Source organism: Ranitomeya imitator, chromosome 7, assembly GCF_032444005.1.
Source record: "Ranitomeya imitator isolate aRanImi1 chromosome 7, aRanImi1.pri, whole genome shotgun sequence".
Taxonomy (NCBI): domain Eukaryota; kingdom Metazoa; phylum Chordata; class Amphibia; order Anura; family Dendrobatidae; genus Ranitomeya; species Ranitomeya imitator.
The window spans coordinates 111,216,290-111,233,199 of NC_091288.1; the positions used below are offsets into that span (position 1 = coordinate 111,216,290).

Sequence of the window (16,910 nt, forward strand, 5' to 3'; positions counted from 1 at the left end):
ATAGATCTAGATGAACGCCGATAACGGCTAAAATAGAGTCCTCCATGTGGAGTCACCAGATTGCGGCAAGGTGAGGATATAAGATATGATTATCATAAATACAATATATGTTAATAAGATAGTCTATGGAACGAAGGAGAAAGTGATATAAGTAAGAGTTTTTATAAGTAATACAGCACATCGCACTTTAATGAGCACAGATATTGCACTTAAGATACACAATCGGTATGTTATATAATTGTACAACTGTATATTTATTTATTCACTAATGGCTATTGTAATATGCACATCAATTTAAATTGTTTCTATAAAAGCACAATTGTTGTTAACACCCACTGCTTGAAAAAGGCTCAGTGAGCCGAAACGTCGCGCAGTGATGTGGGTTGATTAAATCTCCATCTTTTTTTCACCTGAAACTTTGGGAGTGCTGCCTTCTTTTTGCTATTTGGTATATATATATATATATATATATATATATATATATATAATGTGTGTGTCACTGACATCTATATATCTATGTATTCTATGTGTATATATCTATTCTATCTATTCTATTGTAACCTGTCAGTGTGATTTTATTGTACGCGGCACATGAATTGCGGGCTTTTCAAAGAACACCAGTGTGTAAAAATCAGACAGCACTTCCATGGTCCGAGTGCTGTGTAATTTTTTTTTTCTCGCACCCATAGGTTTACATTGTCGAGTCTCTGCCGAGTCTCCCTGAAATTTGCAGCATGCTGCAATGTTACAAAAACGCTGAATACGCCCAAGAAAATAAACGCTGATGTAAGATGCTCCATAGATTAACACTGTCCGAGTGATCTGCGCTCATAGCACTCGTCCTTATTCTGTGGTAGTGTGACGCCGGCCTAATCTGGCCAACACACTGTACATTGACAGAAAGCTGTTAATCAGTGGTGGGTAAGAGGTCACATAGAGCAGTTATCAAGGTGGCACATAATCCTCTAGTGATAATCTCTTGCTGATAAAAATATGACTTTATTGAAACTGCTACACACAACTTAGTGACACATTCCTGAAATCAGGGCCTCAGCCCCTAAATTATGGTGCTCTGAGATTACATAGCTAAAATCTGCCTTCAAGCAAAGCCATGGAATTCACTGCTTTGAGGATGGAGGTCGTGCTCTATATTATGGCTATTTTCTACTCCATAACATTTCAGACATTGGCCACACAAGTCCAGTATAATGGGTAAGTCGGGAGCAAAACAGCTGCTTCAGCTCTATATGCTCTAAATGCTATTGTTCCTTTTTCTCAAGCTTACGGATTTAATAGATTCATCTTTGCTTAATTTATAATAAAATCAATTTATAGTGTCATTAATTTGTGTATTTTTGATATTACATTTTTGCAGAACTGCACTGTTATATGGCAACAATCTAACAAAAATGAACATATAATTTTATAGTTTTTCAATTGATTAATAACAATAAAGTGAATCATATAAATCAGATTGTTTAGTGATCTGCAGTAAAGATGTGTCAACTGCAACAAGAACTTTCCACAACACGACTAGTGTTGTTTGTGCTCGCTAAATGATATCCCTGAGAGTGCTGCCTCCGCTCCTCCACACTCTGTACGATGTCTTAGGGCTCCTTTCCACTTGCGAGATAAACGTCCGTGTCTCGCATGTGAAAACCAATCTGTGGTGCCGGCACTTGGGAGCGGAGCGTGCGGCTCCATGTGTTGCTGTGCAGCCACACTCTCCACTCTGGAGTGCCGGTGCCACAGCTTGGTTTTCACATGCGAGACACGGACGATTATCTCGCAAGTGGGAAGGAGCCATTAAAGAGAAGAGAAGATATAAAAAGGAATAAAAATCAGATAATTTCTCTCAGGATTACAGAGATGCAGGCATTAAACTCATCATTTTATCGGAGTCAAAGCGGAAAAAGGTGAGTTTCTCTTGTCGGAAAGATTCCAACTCTGGAGGAGTGTGGGACTAAGTAAAATAAAAAATGTAAAAAAGTTGTACAAATATTTTTTAAAAAATTACAAAATCATAAATTAAAATATCTTGTATCCATAAATAAGTATTATTATAAAAAATAAATAATTAAATAAACAATAAAAGTACAGATGTTTGATTCTGCTGCATCTGGAATGACCAGACCTATAAAACTGTCCCACTAATGAACCACTTTAGTTAACACCTACTAAAAAAAAGAGGCAAAAAAAACAATGCTTTATCATCATACAGCCAAACAAAAAGAGTACTAAAATGCAATGAAAAAGACGAATGTAAATAAAAATGGTACCGCTGAAAATCTCAACTTGTCCTGCAAAAAAAACAAGCTGCTATACAGTTCTATCAGCAGAAAAATAAAAAAGTTATAAAGTTATAGTTCTCACAATAACGCGATGCAAAAATATTTATTTTTCCTATGAAATAGTTTTTAATGTGTAAAAGTGCCAACACATAAAAAACACTATATAAATGTGGTATCGCTGCAATCGTACTGACCCGAAGAATAACACGACTTTATCAATTTTACCACACACGGAACAACATAATAAAACAAATAAAATCAATTCCTGCATTGTTGTTTTTGCTTAATTCTACCTCCCAAAAATCGGAATAGAAAGCGGGCAAAAAATATCGGGTGACTGAAAACGGTTCCAATAGAGATGCCAGCTGGTCTCGCAAAAAACACGCAGTCATATAACTTGGTCATCTGAAATATGGAAAAATTATAGCTCTCAAAATATTATGATGCAAAAAACAAGTTTTTGAAGAAAAAAAAAACATTTTTAGTGTGTGACAGCAGCCAAAGATAAAAACCCGATATAAATCTAGTATCGCTGTTATCGCACCAACTCAAAGAATAAAGTTGCCAAATCACTGATACCACACTAGGAACAGTGTTAAAATCGATCAGCACAAGCAGAGGAGTTATATTCAACTGATAAGGCCGGGGTCACACTAGACCGTAATACGGACGAGTGCAATGCGCTAAAAAATCGCATAGCGCTCGTCCCAATGTTAATCTATGGGGCAGCTCCCATCATCCGATACTTTCTCGGCCGTATTCAGGATCCGAATGAAATCACAGCATGCTGCGATTGTCAGCGTACCTCGGTCGACAATCGCCAATGAAAGTCTATGGGGACGAGAAAAAACACGGCCTACACACGGACCATCAGTGTGACTTGCGAGAAATACGCAGCGGTGTTCTTTAGAAAAGCCGGCATTTCAGCGCAGTGTACAGTAAAATGAAACTGACAGGTTAGAATTAGTGTTGAGCGATACCGTTCGATATTTGAAAGTATCGGTATCGGATGGTATCGGCCGATATCCGAAAAATATCGGATATCGCCGATACCGATATCCGATACCAATACAAGTCAATGGGACACACATATCGGAAGGTATCCTCTATGGTTCACATGGTCTGAAGGAGAGGAAACTCTCCTTCAGGCCCTGGGATCCATATTCATGTGTAAAATAAAGAATAAAAATAAAAAATATTGATATACTCACCCTCGGACATGCCCTGGTTGTAACCGCTGCAACCGCCATGATTCCCTTCCTAAGAATGAGCGCGTAAAGGACCTTCGATGACGTCACGGCTTGTGATTGGTCGTGTGACCAGGAACAGAAGCATGGCGGTTACAGCTGTTACAAGCAGGGCGCGTTCGAGGGTAAGTATATCAATATTTTTTATTTTTATTCTTTATTTTACACATCAATCTTCATCCCGATACCGATTCCCGATATCGCAAAAATATCGGAACTCGGTATCGGAATTCCGATACCGTAAATATCGGCCGATACCCGATACTTGCGGTATCGGAATGCTCAACACAAGTTAGAATAGAATAGATAAAATAAATGTCTACACATAGTATAGGGGTATATATATATATATATATATATATATTTATATATGTCAGTGAGACACATATATATATATATTAATATATCATACAGCGCTAGATAGGAGAAAAGCTGGTAATTCAATTGCCGACTTTTGCTATCTCCTTCCCAAACCCGACATGATATGAGACATGGTTTACAGACAGTAAACCATCTCATATCCCTTTTTTTTTGCATATTCCACACTACTAATGTTAGTAGTGTGTATGTGCAAAATTTGGGCGCTCTAGCTATTAAATTTAAGGGTTAAATCGCGGAAATAATTGGCGTGGGCTCCTGCGCAATTTTCTCCGCCAGAGTGGTAAAACCAGGGACTGAGGGCAGATATTAATAGCCTGGAGAGGGTCCATGGTTTTTGCCCCCCCCCTGGCTAAAAACATCTGCCCCCAGCCACCCCAGAAAAGGCACATCTGGAAGTTACGCCTATTCTGGCACTTGGCCACTCTCTTCCCATTCCCGTGTAGTGGTGGGATATGGGGTAATGAAGGGTGAATGTCACCTTGCTATTATAAGGTGACATTAAGCCAGATTAATAATGGAGAGGCGTCAATTATGACACCTATCCAATATTAATCCAATAGTATGAAATGGTTAAGAAACACACACACAAACACATTATTACAAAGTATTTTAATGAAATAAATACACAGGTTTTTGTAATATTTTATTATACTAGTAATCCACCTGAAGACCCTTGTTCTGTAAAAAAGGTAAAATAAAAAAACAACAATATCCCATACCTTCCGATGATCAGTCTCGTCCCACGCTGTAAATCCATCTGAAGAGGTTAACTAATTTTACAAGCAGATGCTCTGCTAATGCAGCTGTGCTCCTGCTGTAAAACCCCAGGGAATGAATGGAATGTAGGTCAATGACCTGTAGTTACCTTCAGTCATGGTGATGCACCCTCTGCTGGATGTCCTCTGAGATTACATAGCTAAAATCTGCCTTTAAGCAAAGCCATGGAATTCACTGCTTTGAGGATGGAGGTCGTGCTCTATATTATGGCTATTTTCTACTCCATAACATTTCAGACATTGGCCACACAAGTCCAGTATAATGGGTAAGTCGGGAGCAAAACAGCTGCTTCAGCTCTATATGCTCTAAATGCTATTGTTCCTTTTTCTCAAGCTTACGGATTTAATAGATTCGTCTTTGCTTAATTTATAATAAAATCAATTTATAGTGTGTTAATTTGTGTATTTTTGATATTACATTTTCGCAGAACTGCACTGTTATATGGCAACAATCTAACAAAAATGAACATATAATTTTATAGTTTATTGATCAATAACAATAAATGGAATCATATAAATCAGATTGTTTAGTGATCTGCAGTAAAGGTATGTCAACTGCAACAAGAACTTCCCACAACACGACTAGTGTTGTTTGTGCTCGCTAAATGATATCCCTGAGAGTGCTGCCTCCGCTCCTCCACACTCTGTACGATGTCTTAGGGCTCCTTTCCACTTGCGAGATAAACGTCCGTGTCTCGCATGTGAAAACCAATCTGTGGTGCCGGCACTTGGGAGCGGAGCGTGCGGCTCCATGTGTTGCTGTGCAGTCGCACTCTCCGCTCTGGAGTGCCGGTGCCAGAGCTTGGTTTTCACATGCGAGACACGAACGATTTTCTCGCAAGTGGAAAGGAGCCCTTAAAGAGAAGAGAAGATATAAAAAGGAATAAAACTTTTCTAAAATATATATTCTTAGCAAATCAGATAATTTCTCTCAGGATTACATAGATGCAGGCATTAAACTCATCATTTTATCAGAGTCAAAGCAGAAAATGGTGAGATTTTGTGGGACTAAGTAAAATAAAAAATGTAAAAAAGTTGTACAAATATTTAAAAAAAAAATACAAAATCATAAATTAAAATATATTGTATCCATAAATAAGTATTATTATAAAAAATAAATAATTAAATCTAATATATAAAGCTGAATGTGTGTGTGTGTGTATGTGTGTGTGTGTGTGTGTATGTATGTCCGGGATTGGCATCTGCACCGTCGCAGCTACAGCCACAAAATTTTGCACAGTCACACGTCTGGACCCCGAGAGCATCATAGGCTATGTTGTGAGGCGAAATTTTAACCCCGCGCATTCCAATTCACCAAACAATTTTGCCCCTATCCTACATAATGGGGAAAAAAGTGAAAGGAAAAGTGTTGGAGGCGTCGCAGCTACAGCCACAAAATTTTGCACAGTCACACGTCTGGACCCCGAGAGCATCATAGGCTATGTTGTGAGGTGAAATTTTAAATTTTAACCCCGCGCTTTCCAATTCACCAAACAATTTTGCCCCTATCTACATAATGGGAAAAAATGAAAGGAAAAGTGTAGGAGGCAAATTGACAGCTGCCAGATGTGAACAAGGGGGACTTAAAGAATGAGAGCGATGGCGCCAAAGAGTATATACCGTACAGTTGCTAAGGTGGGGCCCCAACATGGGATACTCACCACACACGGGGATATGAACACACACACAAAATGCGCCACACACTACCACGTGCTTGAACACATATTACCCTCACCACAAAACTCGCCACGAGTGCAAAACTCACCTCATGGAAAACTCTCCACACGCAAAACTTGCACACGCGGAAAAATTGCCACATGCACAAAAGTTGCAACACATGCAAAAGTTGCCTCACACAAAACTTGCACATACTCAAAAGGCACCACACATAAATTTCGCCACGTGCAAAACTCGCCATGCGCAAAACTTGCTGCACACAACTTGCTACACTAACCTGTCACATGCAACTCGACACACAAAAAGTTGCTACACGCATGTTGCCACACAAAACTCATCTCACAAAAGTCGCTACATGCATGTCGCCACACGCAACTCAACACACACTTTGATGTTATGGCTGGCAATCAGGCAACACAGCGTGCAGTAATCAGCGCACATACAGAGATCTGGCAATAATCAAAAACAATAGGACGAGCTCTGAGACGTGGAATCTCTGTAGACTGCAGTACCTGATCTATCCTCACACAACTATAAGCAGCAGTGGATTGCGCCTATCACTACCTATGCAACTCGGCACTGCCTGAGGAGCTGACTAGCCTGAAGATAGAAATACAAGCCTGACTTACCTCAGAGAAATACCCCAAAGGAATAGGCAGCCCCCCACATATAATGACTGTTAGCAAGATGAAAAGACAAACATAGGAATGAAATAGATTCAGCAAAGTGAGGCCCGATATTCTAGACAGAGCGAGGATAGCAAAGAGAACTATGCAGTCTACAAAAAACCCTAAAACGAAAACCACGCAAAGGGGCAAAAAGACCCACCGTGCCGAACTAACAGCACGGCGGTGCACCCCTTTGCTTCTCAGAGCTTCCAGCAAAAGTTAATAGCAAGCTGGACAGAAAAAACAGAAAACAAACTAGAAGCACTTATCTAGCAGAGCAGCAGGCCCAAGGAAAGATGCAGTAGCTCAGATCCAACACTGGAACATTGACAAGGAGCAAGGAAGACAGACTCAGGTGGAGCTAAATAGCAAGGCAGCCAACGAGCTCACCAAAACACCTGAGGGAGGAAGCCCAGAGACTGCAATACCACTTGTGACCACAGAAGTGAACTCAGCCACAGAATTCACAACAGTACCCCCCCCTTGAGGAGGGGTCACCGAACCCTCACCAGAACCCCCAGGCCGACCAGGATGAGCCACATGAAAGGCACGAACAAGATCTGGGGCATGGACATCAGAGGCAAAAACCCAGGAATTATCTTCCTGAGCATAACCCTTCCATTTGACCAGATACTGGAGTTTCCGTCTAGAGACACGAGAATCCAAAATCTTCTCCACAATATACTCCAATTCCCCCTCCACCAAAACAGGGGCAGGAGGCTCCACAGATGGAACCATAGGTGCCACGTATCTCCTCAACAACGACCTATGGAATACATTATGTATGGAAAAGGAGTCTGGGAGGGTCAGACGAAAAGACACCGGATTGAGAATCTCAGAAATCCTATACGGACCAATAAAACGAGGTTTAAATTTAGGAGAGGAAACCTTCATAGGAATATGACGAGAAGATAACCAAAAGAGATCCACAACACGAAGTCGGGGTCCCACACGGCGTCTGCGATTAGCGAAAAGCTGAGCCTTCTCCTGGGACAAGGTCAAATTGTCCACTACCTGAGTCCAGATCTGCTGCAACCTGTCCACCACAGAATCCACACCAGGACAGTCCGAAGACTCAACCTGTCCTGAAGAGAAACGAGGATGGAACCCAGAATTGCAGAAAAATGGAGAGACCAAGGTAGCCGAGCTGGCCCGATTATTAAGGGCGAACTCAGCCAACGGCAAAAATGATACCCAATCATCCTGGTCAGCGGAAACAAAACATCTCAGATATGTTTCCAAGGTCTGATTGGTTCGTTCGGTCTGGCCATTAGTCTGAGGATGGAAGGCCGAGGAAAAAGATAGGTCAATGCCCATCCTACCACAAAAGGCTCGCCAGAACCTCGAGACAAACTGGGAACCTCTGTCAGAAACAATATTCTCAGGAATGCCATGTAAACGAACCACATGCTGGAAGAACAAAGGCACCAAATCAGAGGAGGAAGGCAATTTAACCAAGGGCACCAGATGGACCATTTTAGAAAAGCGATCACAGACCACCCAAATGACCGACATTTTTTGAGAAACGGGAAGGTCAGAAATGAAATCCATCGAAATATGTGTCCAAGGCCTCTTCGGGACCGGCAAGGGCAAAAGCAACCCACTGGCACGTGAACAGCAGGGCTTAGCCCTAGCACAAATTCCACAGGACTGCACAAAAGCACGCACATCCCGTGACAGAGATGGCCACCAGAAGGATCTAGCAACCAACTCCCTGGTACCAAAGATTCCTGGATGACCGGCCAGCACCGAACAATGAAGTTCAGAGATAACTTTACTAGTCCACCTATCAGGGACGAACAGTTTCTCGGCCGGACAACGATCAGGTTTATTAGCCTGAAATTTCTGCAACACTCTCCGCAAATCAGGGGAGATGGCAGACACAATGACTCCTTCCTTGAGGATACTCGCCGGCTCAGATAACCCCGGAGAGTCGGGCACAAAACTCCTAGACAGAGCATCCGCCTTCACATTTTTAGAGCCCGGAAGGTATGAAATCACAAAATCAAAACGAGCAAAAAATAACGACCAACGGGCCTGTCTAGGATTCAAGCGCTTGGCAGACTCAAGATAAGTAAGGTTCTTATGATCAGTCAATACCACCACGCGATGCTTAGCACCCTCAAGCCAATGACGCCACTCCTCGAATGCCCACTTCATGGCCAGCAACTCTCGGTTGCCCACATCATAATTACGCTCAGCAGCAGAAAATTTCCTGGAAAAGAAAGCACATGGTTTGAACACTGAGCAACCAGAACCTCTCTGTGACAAAACCGCCCCTGCACCAATCTCAGAAGCATCAACCTCGACCTGGAACGGAAGAGAAACATCAGGTTGACACAACACAGGGGCACAGCAAAAACGACACTTCAACTCCTGAAAAGCTTCCACGGCAGCAGAAGACCAATTAACCAAATCAGCACCCTTCTTGGTCAAATCGGTCAATGGTCTGGCAATGCTAGAAAAATTACAGATGAAGCGACGATAAAAATTAGCAAAGCCCAGGAATTTCTGCAGACTTTTTAGAGATGTCGGCTGAGTCCAATCCTGGATGGCCTGAACCTTAACCGGATCCATCTCGATAGTAGAAGGGGAAAAGATGAACCCCAAAAATGAAACTTTCTGCACACCGAAGAGACACTTTGATCCCTTCACGAACAAGGAATTAGCACGCAGTACCTGGAAAACCATTCTGACTTGCTTCACATGAGACTCCCAATCATCTGAGAAGATCAAAATGTCATCCAAGTAAACAATCAAGAATTTATCCAGATACTCACGGAAAATGTCATGCATAAAAGACTGAAAAACAGATGGAGCATTGGCAAGTCCGAACGGCATCACCAGATACTCAAAATGACCCTCGGGCGTATTAAATGCCGTTTTCCATTCATCTCCCTGCCTGATTCTCACCAGATTATACGCACCACGAAGATCAATCTTAGTAAACCAACTAGCCCCCTTAATCCGAGCAAACAAGTCAGAAATCAATGGCAAGGGATACTGAAACTTAACAGTGATCTTATTAAGAAGGCGGTAATCAATACACGGTCTTAGCGAACCATCCTTCTTGGCTACAAAAAAGAACCCTGCTCCCAATGGTGACGACGATGGGCGAATATGTCCCTTCTCCAGGGACTCCTTCACATAACTGCGCATAGCGGTGTGTTCAGGTACGGACAAATTAAATAAACGACCCTTAGGGAATTTACTACCAGGAATCAAATCGATAGCACAATCACAATTCCTATGCGGAGGTAGGGCATCAGACTTGGACTCTTCAAATACATCCTGAAAGTCAGACAAGAACTCTGGGATGTCAGAAGGAATGGATGACGAAATAGACAAAAATGGAACATCACCATGTACTCCCTGACAACCCCAGCTGGTTACCGACATAGAGTTCCAATCCAATACTGGATTATGGGTTTGTAGCCATGGCAACCCCAACACGACCACATCATGCAAATTATGCAGTACCAGAAAGCGAATAACTTCCTGATGTGCAGGAGCCATGCACATGGTCAGCTGGACCCAGTACTGAGGCTTATTCTTGGCCAAAGGTGTAGCATCAATTCCTCTCAACGGAATAGGACACCGCAAAGGCTCCAAGAAAAATCCACAACGTTTAGCATAATCCAAATCCATCAGATTCAGGGCAGCGCCTGAATCCACAAACGCCATGACAGAATACGATGACAAAGAGCACATTAAGGTAATGGACAAAAGGAATTTGGACTGTACAGTACCAATAACGGCAGAGCTATCGAACCGCCTAGTGCGTTTAGGACAATTAGAAATAGCATGAGTAGAATCACCACAATAGAAACACAGTCTGTTCAGACGTCTGTGTTCTTGCCGTTCCACTTTAGTCATAGTCCCATCGCACTGCATAGGCTCAGGTTTACTCTCAGACAATACCGCCAGATGGTGCACAGATTTACGCTCGCGCAAGCGACGACCGATCTGAATGGCCAAGGACATAGACTCATTCAAACCAGCAGGCATAGGAAATCCCACCATTACATCCTTAAGAGCTTCAGAGAGACCCTTTCTGAACAAAGCCGCTAGTGCAGATTCATTCCACAGAGTGAGTACTGACCACTTCCTAAATTTCTGACAATATACTTCTACATCATCCTGACCCTGGCATAAAGCCAGCAGATTTTTCTCAGCCTGATCCACTGAATTAGGCTCATCGTAAAGCAATCCCAGTGCCTGGAAAAATGCATCAACATTACTCAATGCAGAATCTCCTGGTGCAAGAGAAAACGCCCAGTCCTGTGGGTCGCCGCGCAAAAAAGAAATAATAATCAAAACCTGTTGAATAGGATTACCAGAAGAATGAGGTTTCAAGGCGAAAAATAGCTTACAATTATTTCTGAAGCTCAGGAACTTAGTTCTGTCACCAAAAAACAAATCAGGAATCGGAATTCTTGGTTCTAGCATCGATTTCTGATCAATAGTATCTTGAATCTTTTGTACATTTACAACGAGATTATCCATTGAGGAGCACAGAGCCTGAATATCCATGTCCACAGCTGTGTCCTGAAGCACTCTAATGTCTAGGGGAAAAAAAAGACTGAAGACAGAGCTAAGAAAAAAAATGATGTCAGGATTTCTTTTTTCCCTCTATTGGGAATCATTGGTGTGGCTCCTTGTACTGTTATGGCTGGCAATCAGGCAACACAGCGTGCAGTAATCAGCGCACATACAGAGATCTGGCAATAATCAAAAACAATAGGACGAGCTCTGAGACGTGGAATCTCTGTAGACTGCAGTACCTGATCTATCCTCACACAACTATAAGCAGCAGTGGATTGCGCCTATCACTACCTATGCAACTCGGCACTGCCTGAGGAGCTGACTAGCCTGAAGATAGAAATACAAGCCTGACTTACCTCAGAGAAATACCCCAAAGGAATAGGCAGCCCCCCACATATAATGACTGTTAGCAAGATGAAAAGACAAACGTAGGAATGAAATAGATTCAGCAAAGTGAGGCCCGATATTCTAGACAGAGCGAGGATAGCAAAGAGAACTATGCAGTCTACAAAAAACCCTAAAACGAAAACCACGCAAAGGGGCAAAAAGACCCACCGTGCCGAACTAACAGCACGGCGGTGCACCCCTTTGCTTCTCAGAGCTTCCAGCAAAAGTTAATAGCAAGCTGGACAGAAAAAACAGAAAACAAACTAGAAGCACTTATCTAGCAGAGCAGCAGGCCCAAGGAAAGATGCAGTAGCTCAGATCCAACACTGGAACATTGACAAGGAGCAAGGAAGACAGACTCAGGTGGAGCTAAATAGCAAGGCAGCCAACGAGCTCACCAAAACACCTGAGGGAGGAAGCCCAGAGACTGCAATACCACTTGTGACCACAGAAGTGAACTCAGCCACAGAATTCACAACACTTTGACAAACGAAACTCGCCCTAAAACACACACAAGTCTGGTATTATCCTTCAAAAATAAAAATCTGATTAATAAGCAGACAAACTACAACAAATGTACCATATAGGAAATACGGCAGCTGTCAGTCACATGACCTGTCTACTATGTGTATATGTGAGCTAATATATACTGCCAGGGGGAGGGCTTCCTGTTGGCTGGGGATTTATCAGGCTGCCAATTTAGCTTACAAATACTGAGGTAAAAATACTGAGCAAATAACGTGTGAACAAGGTCTAATACAGGAGGAGATGATACACAGGTATATACTATATACAGGGGAGATGACACACAGATATATACTATATACAGGAGAGATGACACACAGGTATATACTATATAGACGAGGAGATGACATACAGGTACATATATATACAGGAGGAGATGACATACAGGTATATACTATATACAGGAGGAGATGACACACAGGTATATACTATATACAGGAGGAGATGACATACAGGTATATGCTACATATAGAAGATGACATGCAGGTATATACTATATACAGGAGGAGATGACACACAGATATATACTATATACAGGGGAGATGACACACAGGTATATACTATATACAGGAGGAGATGACACACAGGTATATACTATATATAGAAGGAGATGACATTCAGGTATATACTATATATAGGGGAGATGACACACAGCAGGTATATACTATATACAGGGGAGATGACATAGAGGTATATACAGAAGATGACATATAGATGTATACTATATATAAGGGAGATGACAAACATGTATATACTGAGGTGATGAGGTGAAAATGAGAGGTGTGAGGTGAAAATGAAAAGGTGTGAGTGCAAAATGAGAGGAGTGAGGAAAAATAGTGGAGTGATCAGAAAATGACAGATGTGAGGTTGAAATGACAAGTGTTAGGGGGGAATGAGAGGAGTGAGGGAGAAAATGAGAGGTGTGAGGGAGAAAATTAGAGATGTGAGGGGGAAAATGAAAGATGTGATTGGGAAAATGAGAGGCGTGATGGGAAAATAAGAGAAGTGAGGTGCTATAACTAACCACAGATATTTACTCTGCCCAGGCAACGCCGGGCTCTTCAGCTAGTAAACAATAAAAGTACAGATGTTTGATACTGCTGCATCTGGAATAACCAGACCTATAAAACTGTCCCACTAATGAACTACTTTAGTTAACACCTACTAAAAAAAGAGGCAAAAAAACAATGCTTTATCATCATACAGCCAAACAAAAAGAGTACTAAAATGCAATGAAAAAGACGAATGTAAAGAAAAATGGTACCGCTGAAAATGTCAACTTGTCCTGCAAAAAACAAGCTGCTATACAGTTCTATCAGCAGAAAAGTAAAAAAGTTATAGCTCTCACAATAACGCGATGCAAAAATAATTATTTTTCCTATGAAATTTTTCATGTGTAAAAGCGCCAAAACATAAAAAACACTATATAAATGTGGTATCGCTGCAATTGTACTGACCCGAAGAATAACACGACCTTATCAATTTTACCACACACGGAACAACATAATAAAACAAATAAAATCAATTCCTGCATTGTTGCTTTTGCTTAATTCTACCTCCCAAAAATCGGAATAGAAAGCGGGCAAAAAAAATCAGGTGACTGAAAACGGTTCCAATAGATATGTCAGCTGGTCTCGCAAAAAACACGCAGTCATATGATTTGGTCATCTGAAATATGGAAAAATTATAGCTCTCAAAATATGATGATGCAAAAAACAAGTTTTTGAAAGAAAAAAAACATTTTTAGTGTGTGACAGCAGCCAAAGATAAAAACCCGATATAAATCTAGTATCGCTGTTATCACACCAACTCAAAGAATAAAATTGCCAAATCACTGATACCACATAAGGAACAGTGTTAAAATTGATCAGCACAAGCAGAGGAGTTATATTCAACTGATAAGGCCGGGGTCACACTAGACCGTAATACGGACGAGTGCAATGCGCTAAAAAATCGCATAGCGCTCGTCCCAATGTTAATCTATGGGGCAGCTCCCATCATCCGATACTTTCTTGGCCGTATTCAGGATCCGAATGAAATCGCAGCATGCTGCGATTGTCAGCGTATCTCGGTCGACAATCGCCAATGAAAGTCTATGGGGCCAGAAAAAAATGGACTACACACGGACCATCAGTGTGACTTGCGAGAAATACGCAGTGGTGTTCTTTAGAAAAGCCGGCATTTCAGCGCGGTGTACAGTAAAATGAAACTGACAGGTTAGAATTAGTGTTGAGCGATACCGTCCGATATTTGAAAGTATCAGTATCAGATGGTATCGGCCGATATCCGAAAAATATCGGATATCGCCAATACCGATATCCGATACCAATACAAGTCAATGGGACACAAATATCGGAAGGTATCCTCTATGGTTCACAGGGTCTGAAGGAGAGGAAACTCTCCTTCAGGCCCTGGGATCCATATTCATGTGTAAAATAAAGAATAAAAATAAAAAATATTGATATACTCACCCTCGGAGGCGCCCTGGTTGTAACCGCTGCAACCGCCATGATTGCCTTCCTAAGAATGAGCGCGTAAAGGACCTTCGATGATGTCGCGGCTTGTGATTGTTCGCGTGATCGCTCATGTGACCGCTCACGTGACCAATCACAAGCCGCGACGACATCGAAGGTCCTTCACGCGCTCATTCTTAGGAACAGAAGCATGGCGGTTGCAGCTGTTACAAGCAGGGCGCGTCCGAGGGTAAGTATATCAATATTTTTTATTTTTATTCTTTATTTTACACATCAATCTTCATCCCGATACCGATTCCCGATATCGCAAAAATATCGGAACTCGGTATCGGAATTCCGATACCGCAAATATCGGCCGATACCCGATACTTGCTGTATCGGAATGCTCAACACTAGTTAGAATACAATAGATAAAATAAATGTCTACACATAGTATAGGGGTATATATATATATATATTTATATATGTCAGTGAGACACACATATATATATATATATTAATATATCATACAGCGCTAGATAGGAGAAAAGCTGGTAATTCAATTGCCGGTTTTTGCTATCTCCTTCCCAAACCCGACATGATATGAGACATGGTTTACATACAGTAAACCATCTCATATCCCTTTTTTTGCATATTCCACACTACTAATGTTAGTAGTGTGTATGTGCAAAATTTGGGCTCTCTAGCTATTAAATTTAAGGGTAAATCACGGAAAAAATTGGCATGGGCTCCTGTGCAATTTTCTACGCCAGAGTGGTAAAAACCAAGGACTGAGGGCAGAAATTAATAGCCTGGAGAGGGTCCATGGTTTTTACGCCACCCCCCGGCTAAAAACATCTGCCCCCAGCCACCCCAGAAAGGCACATCTGGAAGATACGCCTATTCTGGCACTTGGCCACTCTCTTCCCATTCCCGTGTAGTGGTGGGATATGGGGTAATGAAGGGTTAATGTCACCTTGTTATTGTAAGGTGACATTAAGCCAGATTAATAATGGAGAGGCGTCAATTATGACACCTATCCAATATTAATCCAATAGTATGAAATGGTTAAAAAACACACACACACATAATTACAAAGTATTTTAATGAAATAAATACACAGGTTTTTGTAATATTTTATTATACTGGTAATCCACCTGAAGACCCTCGTTCTGTAAAAAAGGTAAAATAAAAAAACAACAATATCCCATACCTTCCGATGATCAGTCTTGTCCCACGCTGTCAATGACCTGTAGTTACCTTCAGTCGCGGTGATGCGCCCTCTGCTGGATGTCCTCATATAAACTCGAGCCTGGGAACTTTTCAGAATATTTTCCCACGCTCGAGTTCATATGAGGACATCCAGCAAAGGGCGCATCACCACGACTGAAGGTAACAACAGGTCATTGACCTACATTCCATTCATTCCCCGAGGTTTTACAGGCAGGAGCACAGCTGCATTAGCAGAGCTTCTGCTTGTAAAATTAGTTAACCCCTTCAGATGGATTTACAGCGTGGGACGAGACTGATCATCGGAAGGTATGGGATTTTGTTGTTTTTTTATTTTACCTTTTTTACAGAACGAGGGTCTTCAGGTGGATTACCAGTATAATAAAATATTACAAAAACCTGTGTATTTATTTCATTAAAATACTTTGTAATAATGTGTGTGTTTTTTAACCATTTCATACTATTGGATTAATAATGGATAAGTGTCATAATTGACACCTCTCCATTATTAATCTAGCTTAATGTCACCTTACAATAGCAAGGTGACATTAACCCTTCATTACCCCATATCCCACCGCTACACGGGAATGGGAAGAGAGTGGCCAAGTGCCAGAATAGGCGTATCTTCCAGATGTGCCTTTTCTGGGGTGGCTGGGGGCAGATTTTTTTAGCCAAGGGGGGGGCCAAAAACCATGGACCCTCTCCAGGCTATTAATTTCTGCCCTCAGTC

At 41.6% G+C, this 16,910-nt stretch overlaps 1 protein-coding gene across 1 annotated transcript in view; it reads left to right on the top strand.

The window, feature by feature from the left end:
• The first annotated feature begins 4,822 nt into the window (after positions 1-4,822).
• LOC138644860 (carboxypeptidase O-like) overlaps positions 4,823-16,910 on the top strand; it is a 219,142-nt gene continuing 207,054 nt past the window's right edge. The window contains exon 1 of the mRNA XM_069733748.1: positions 4,823-4,961. Within this exon, the coding sequence (XP_069589849.1) occupies positions 4,861-4,961 (101 nt within the window). The 5' untranslated portion in view covers positions 4,823-4,860. The remainder of the gene's footprint in view (positions 4,962-16,910) is intronic.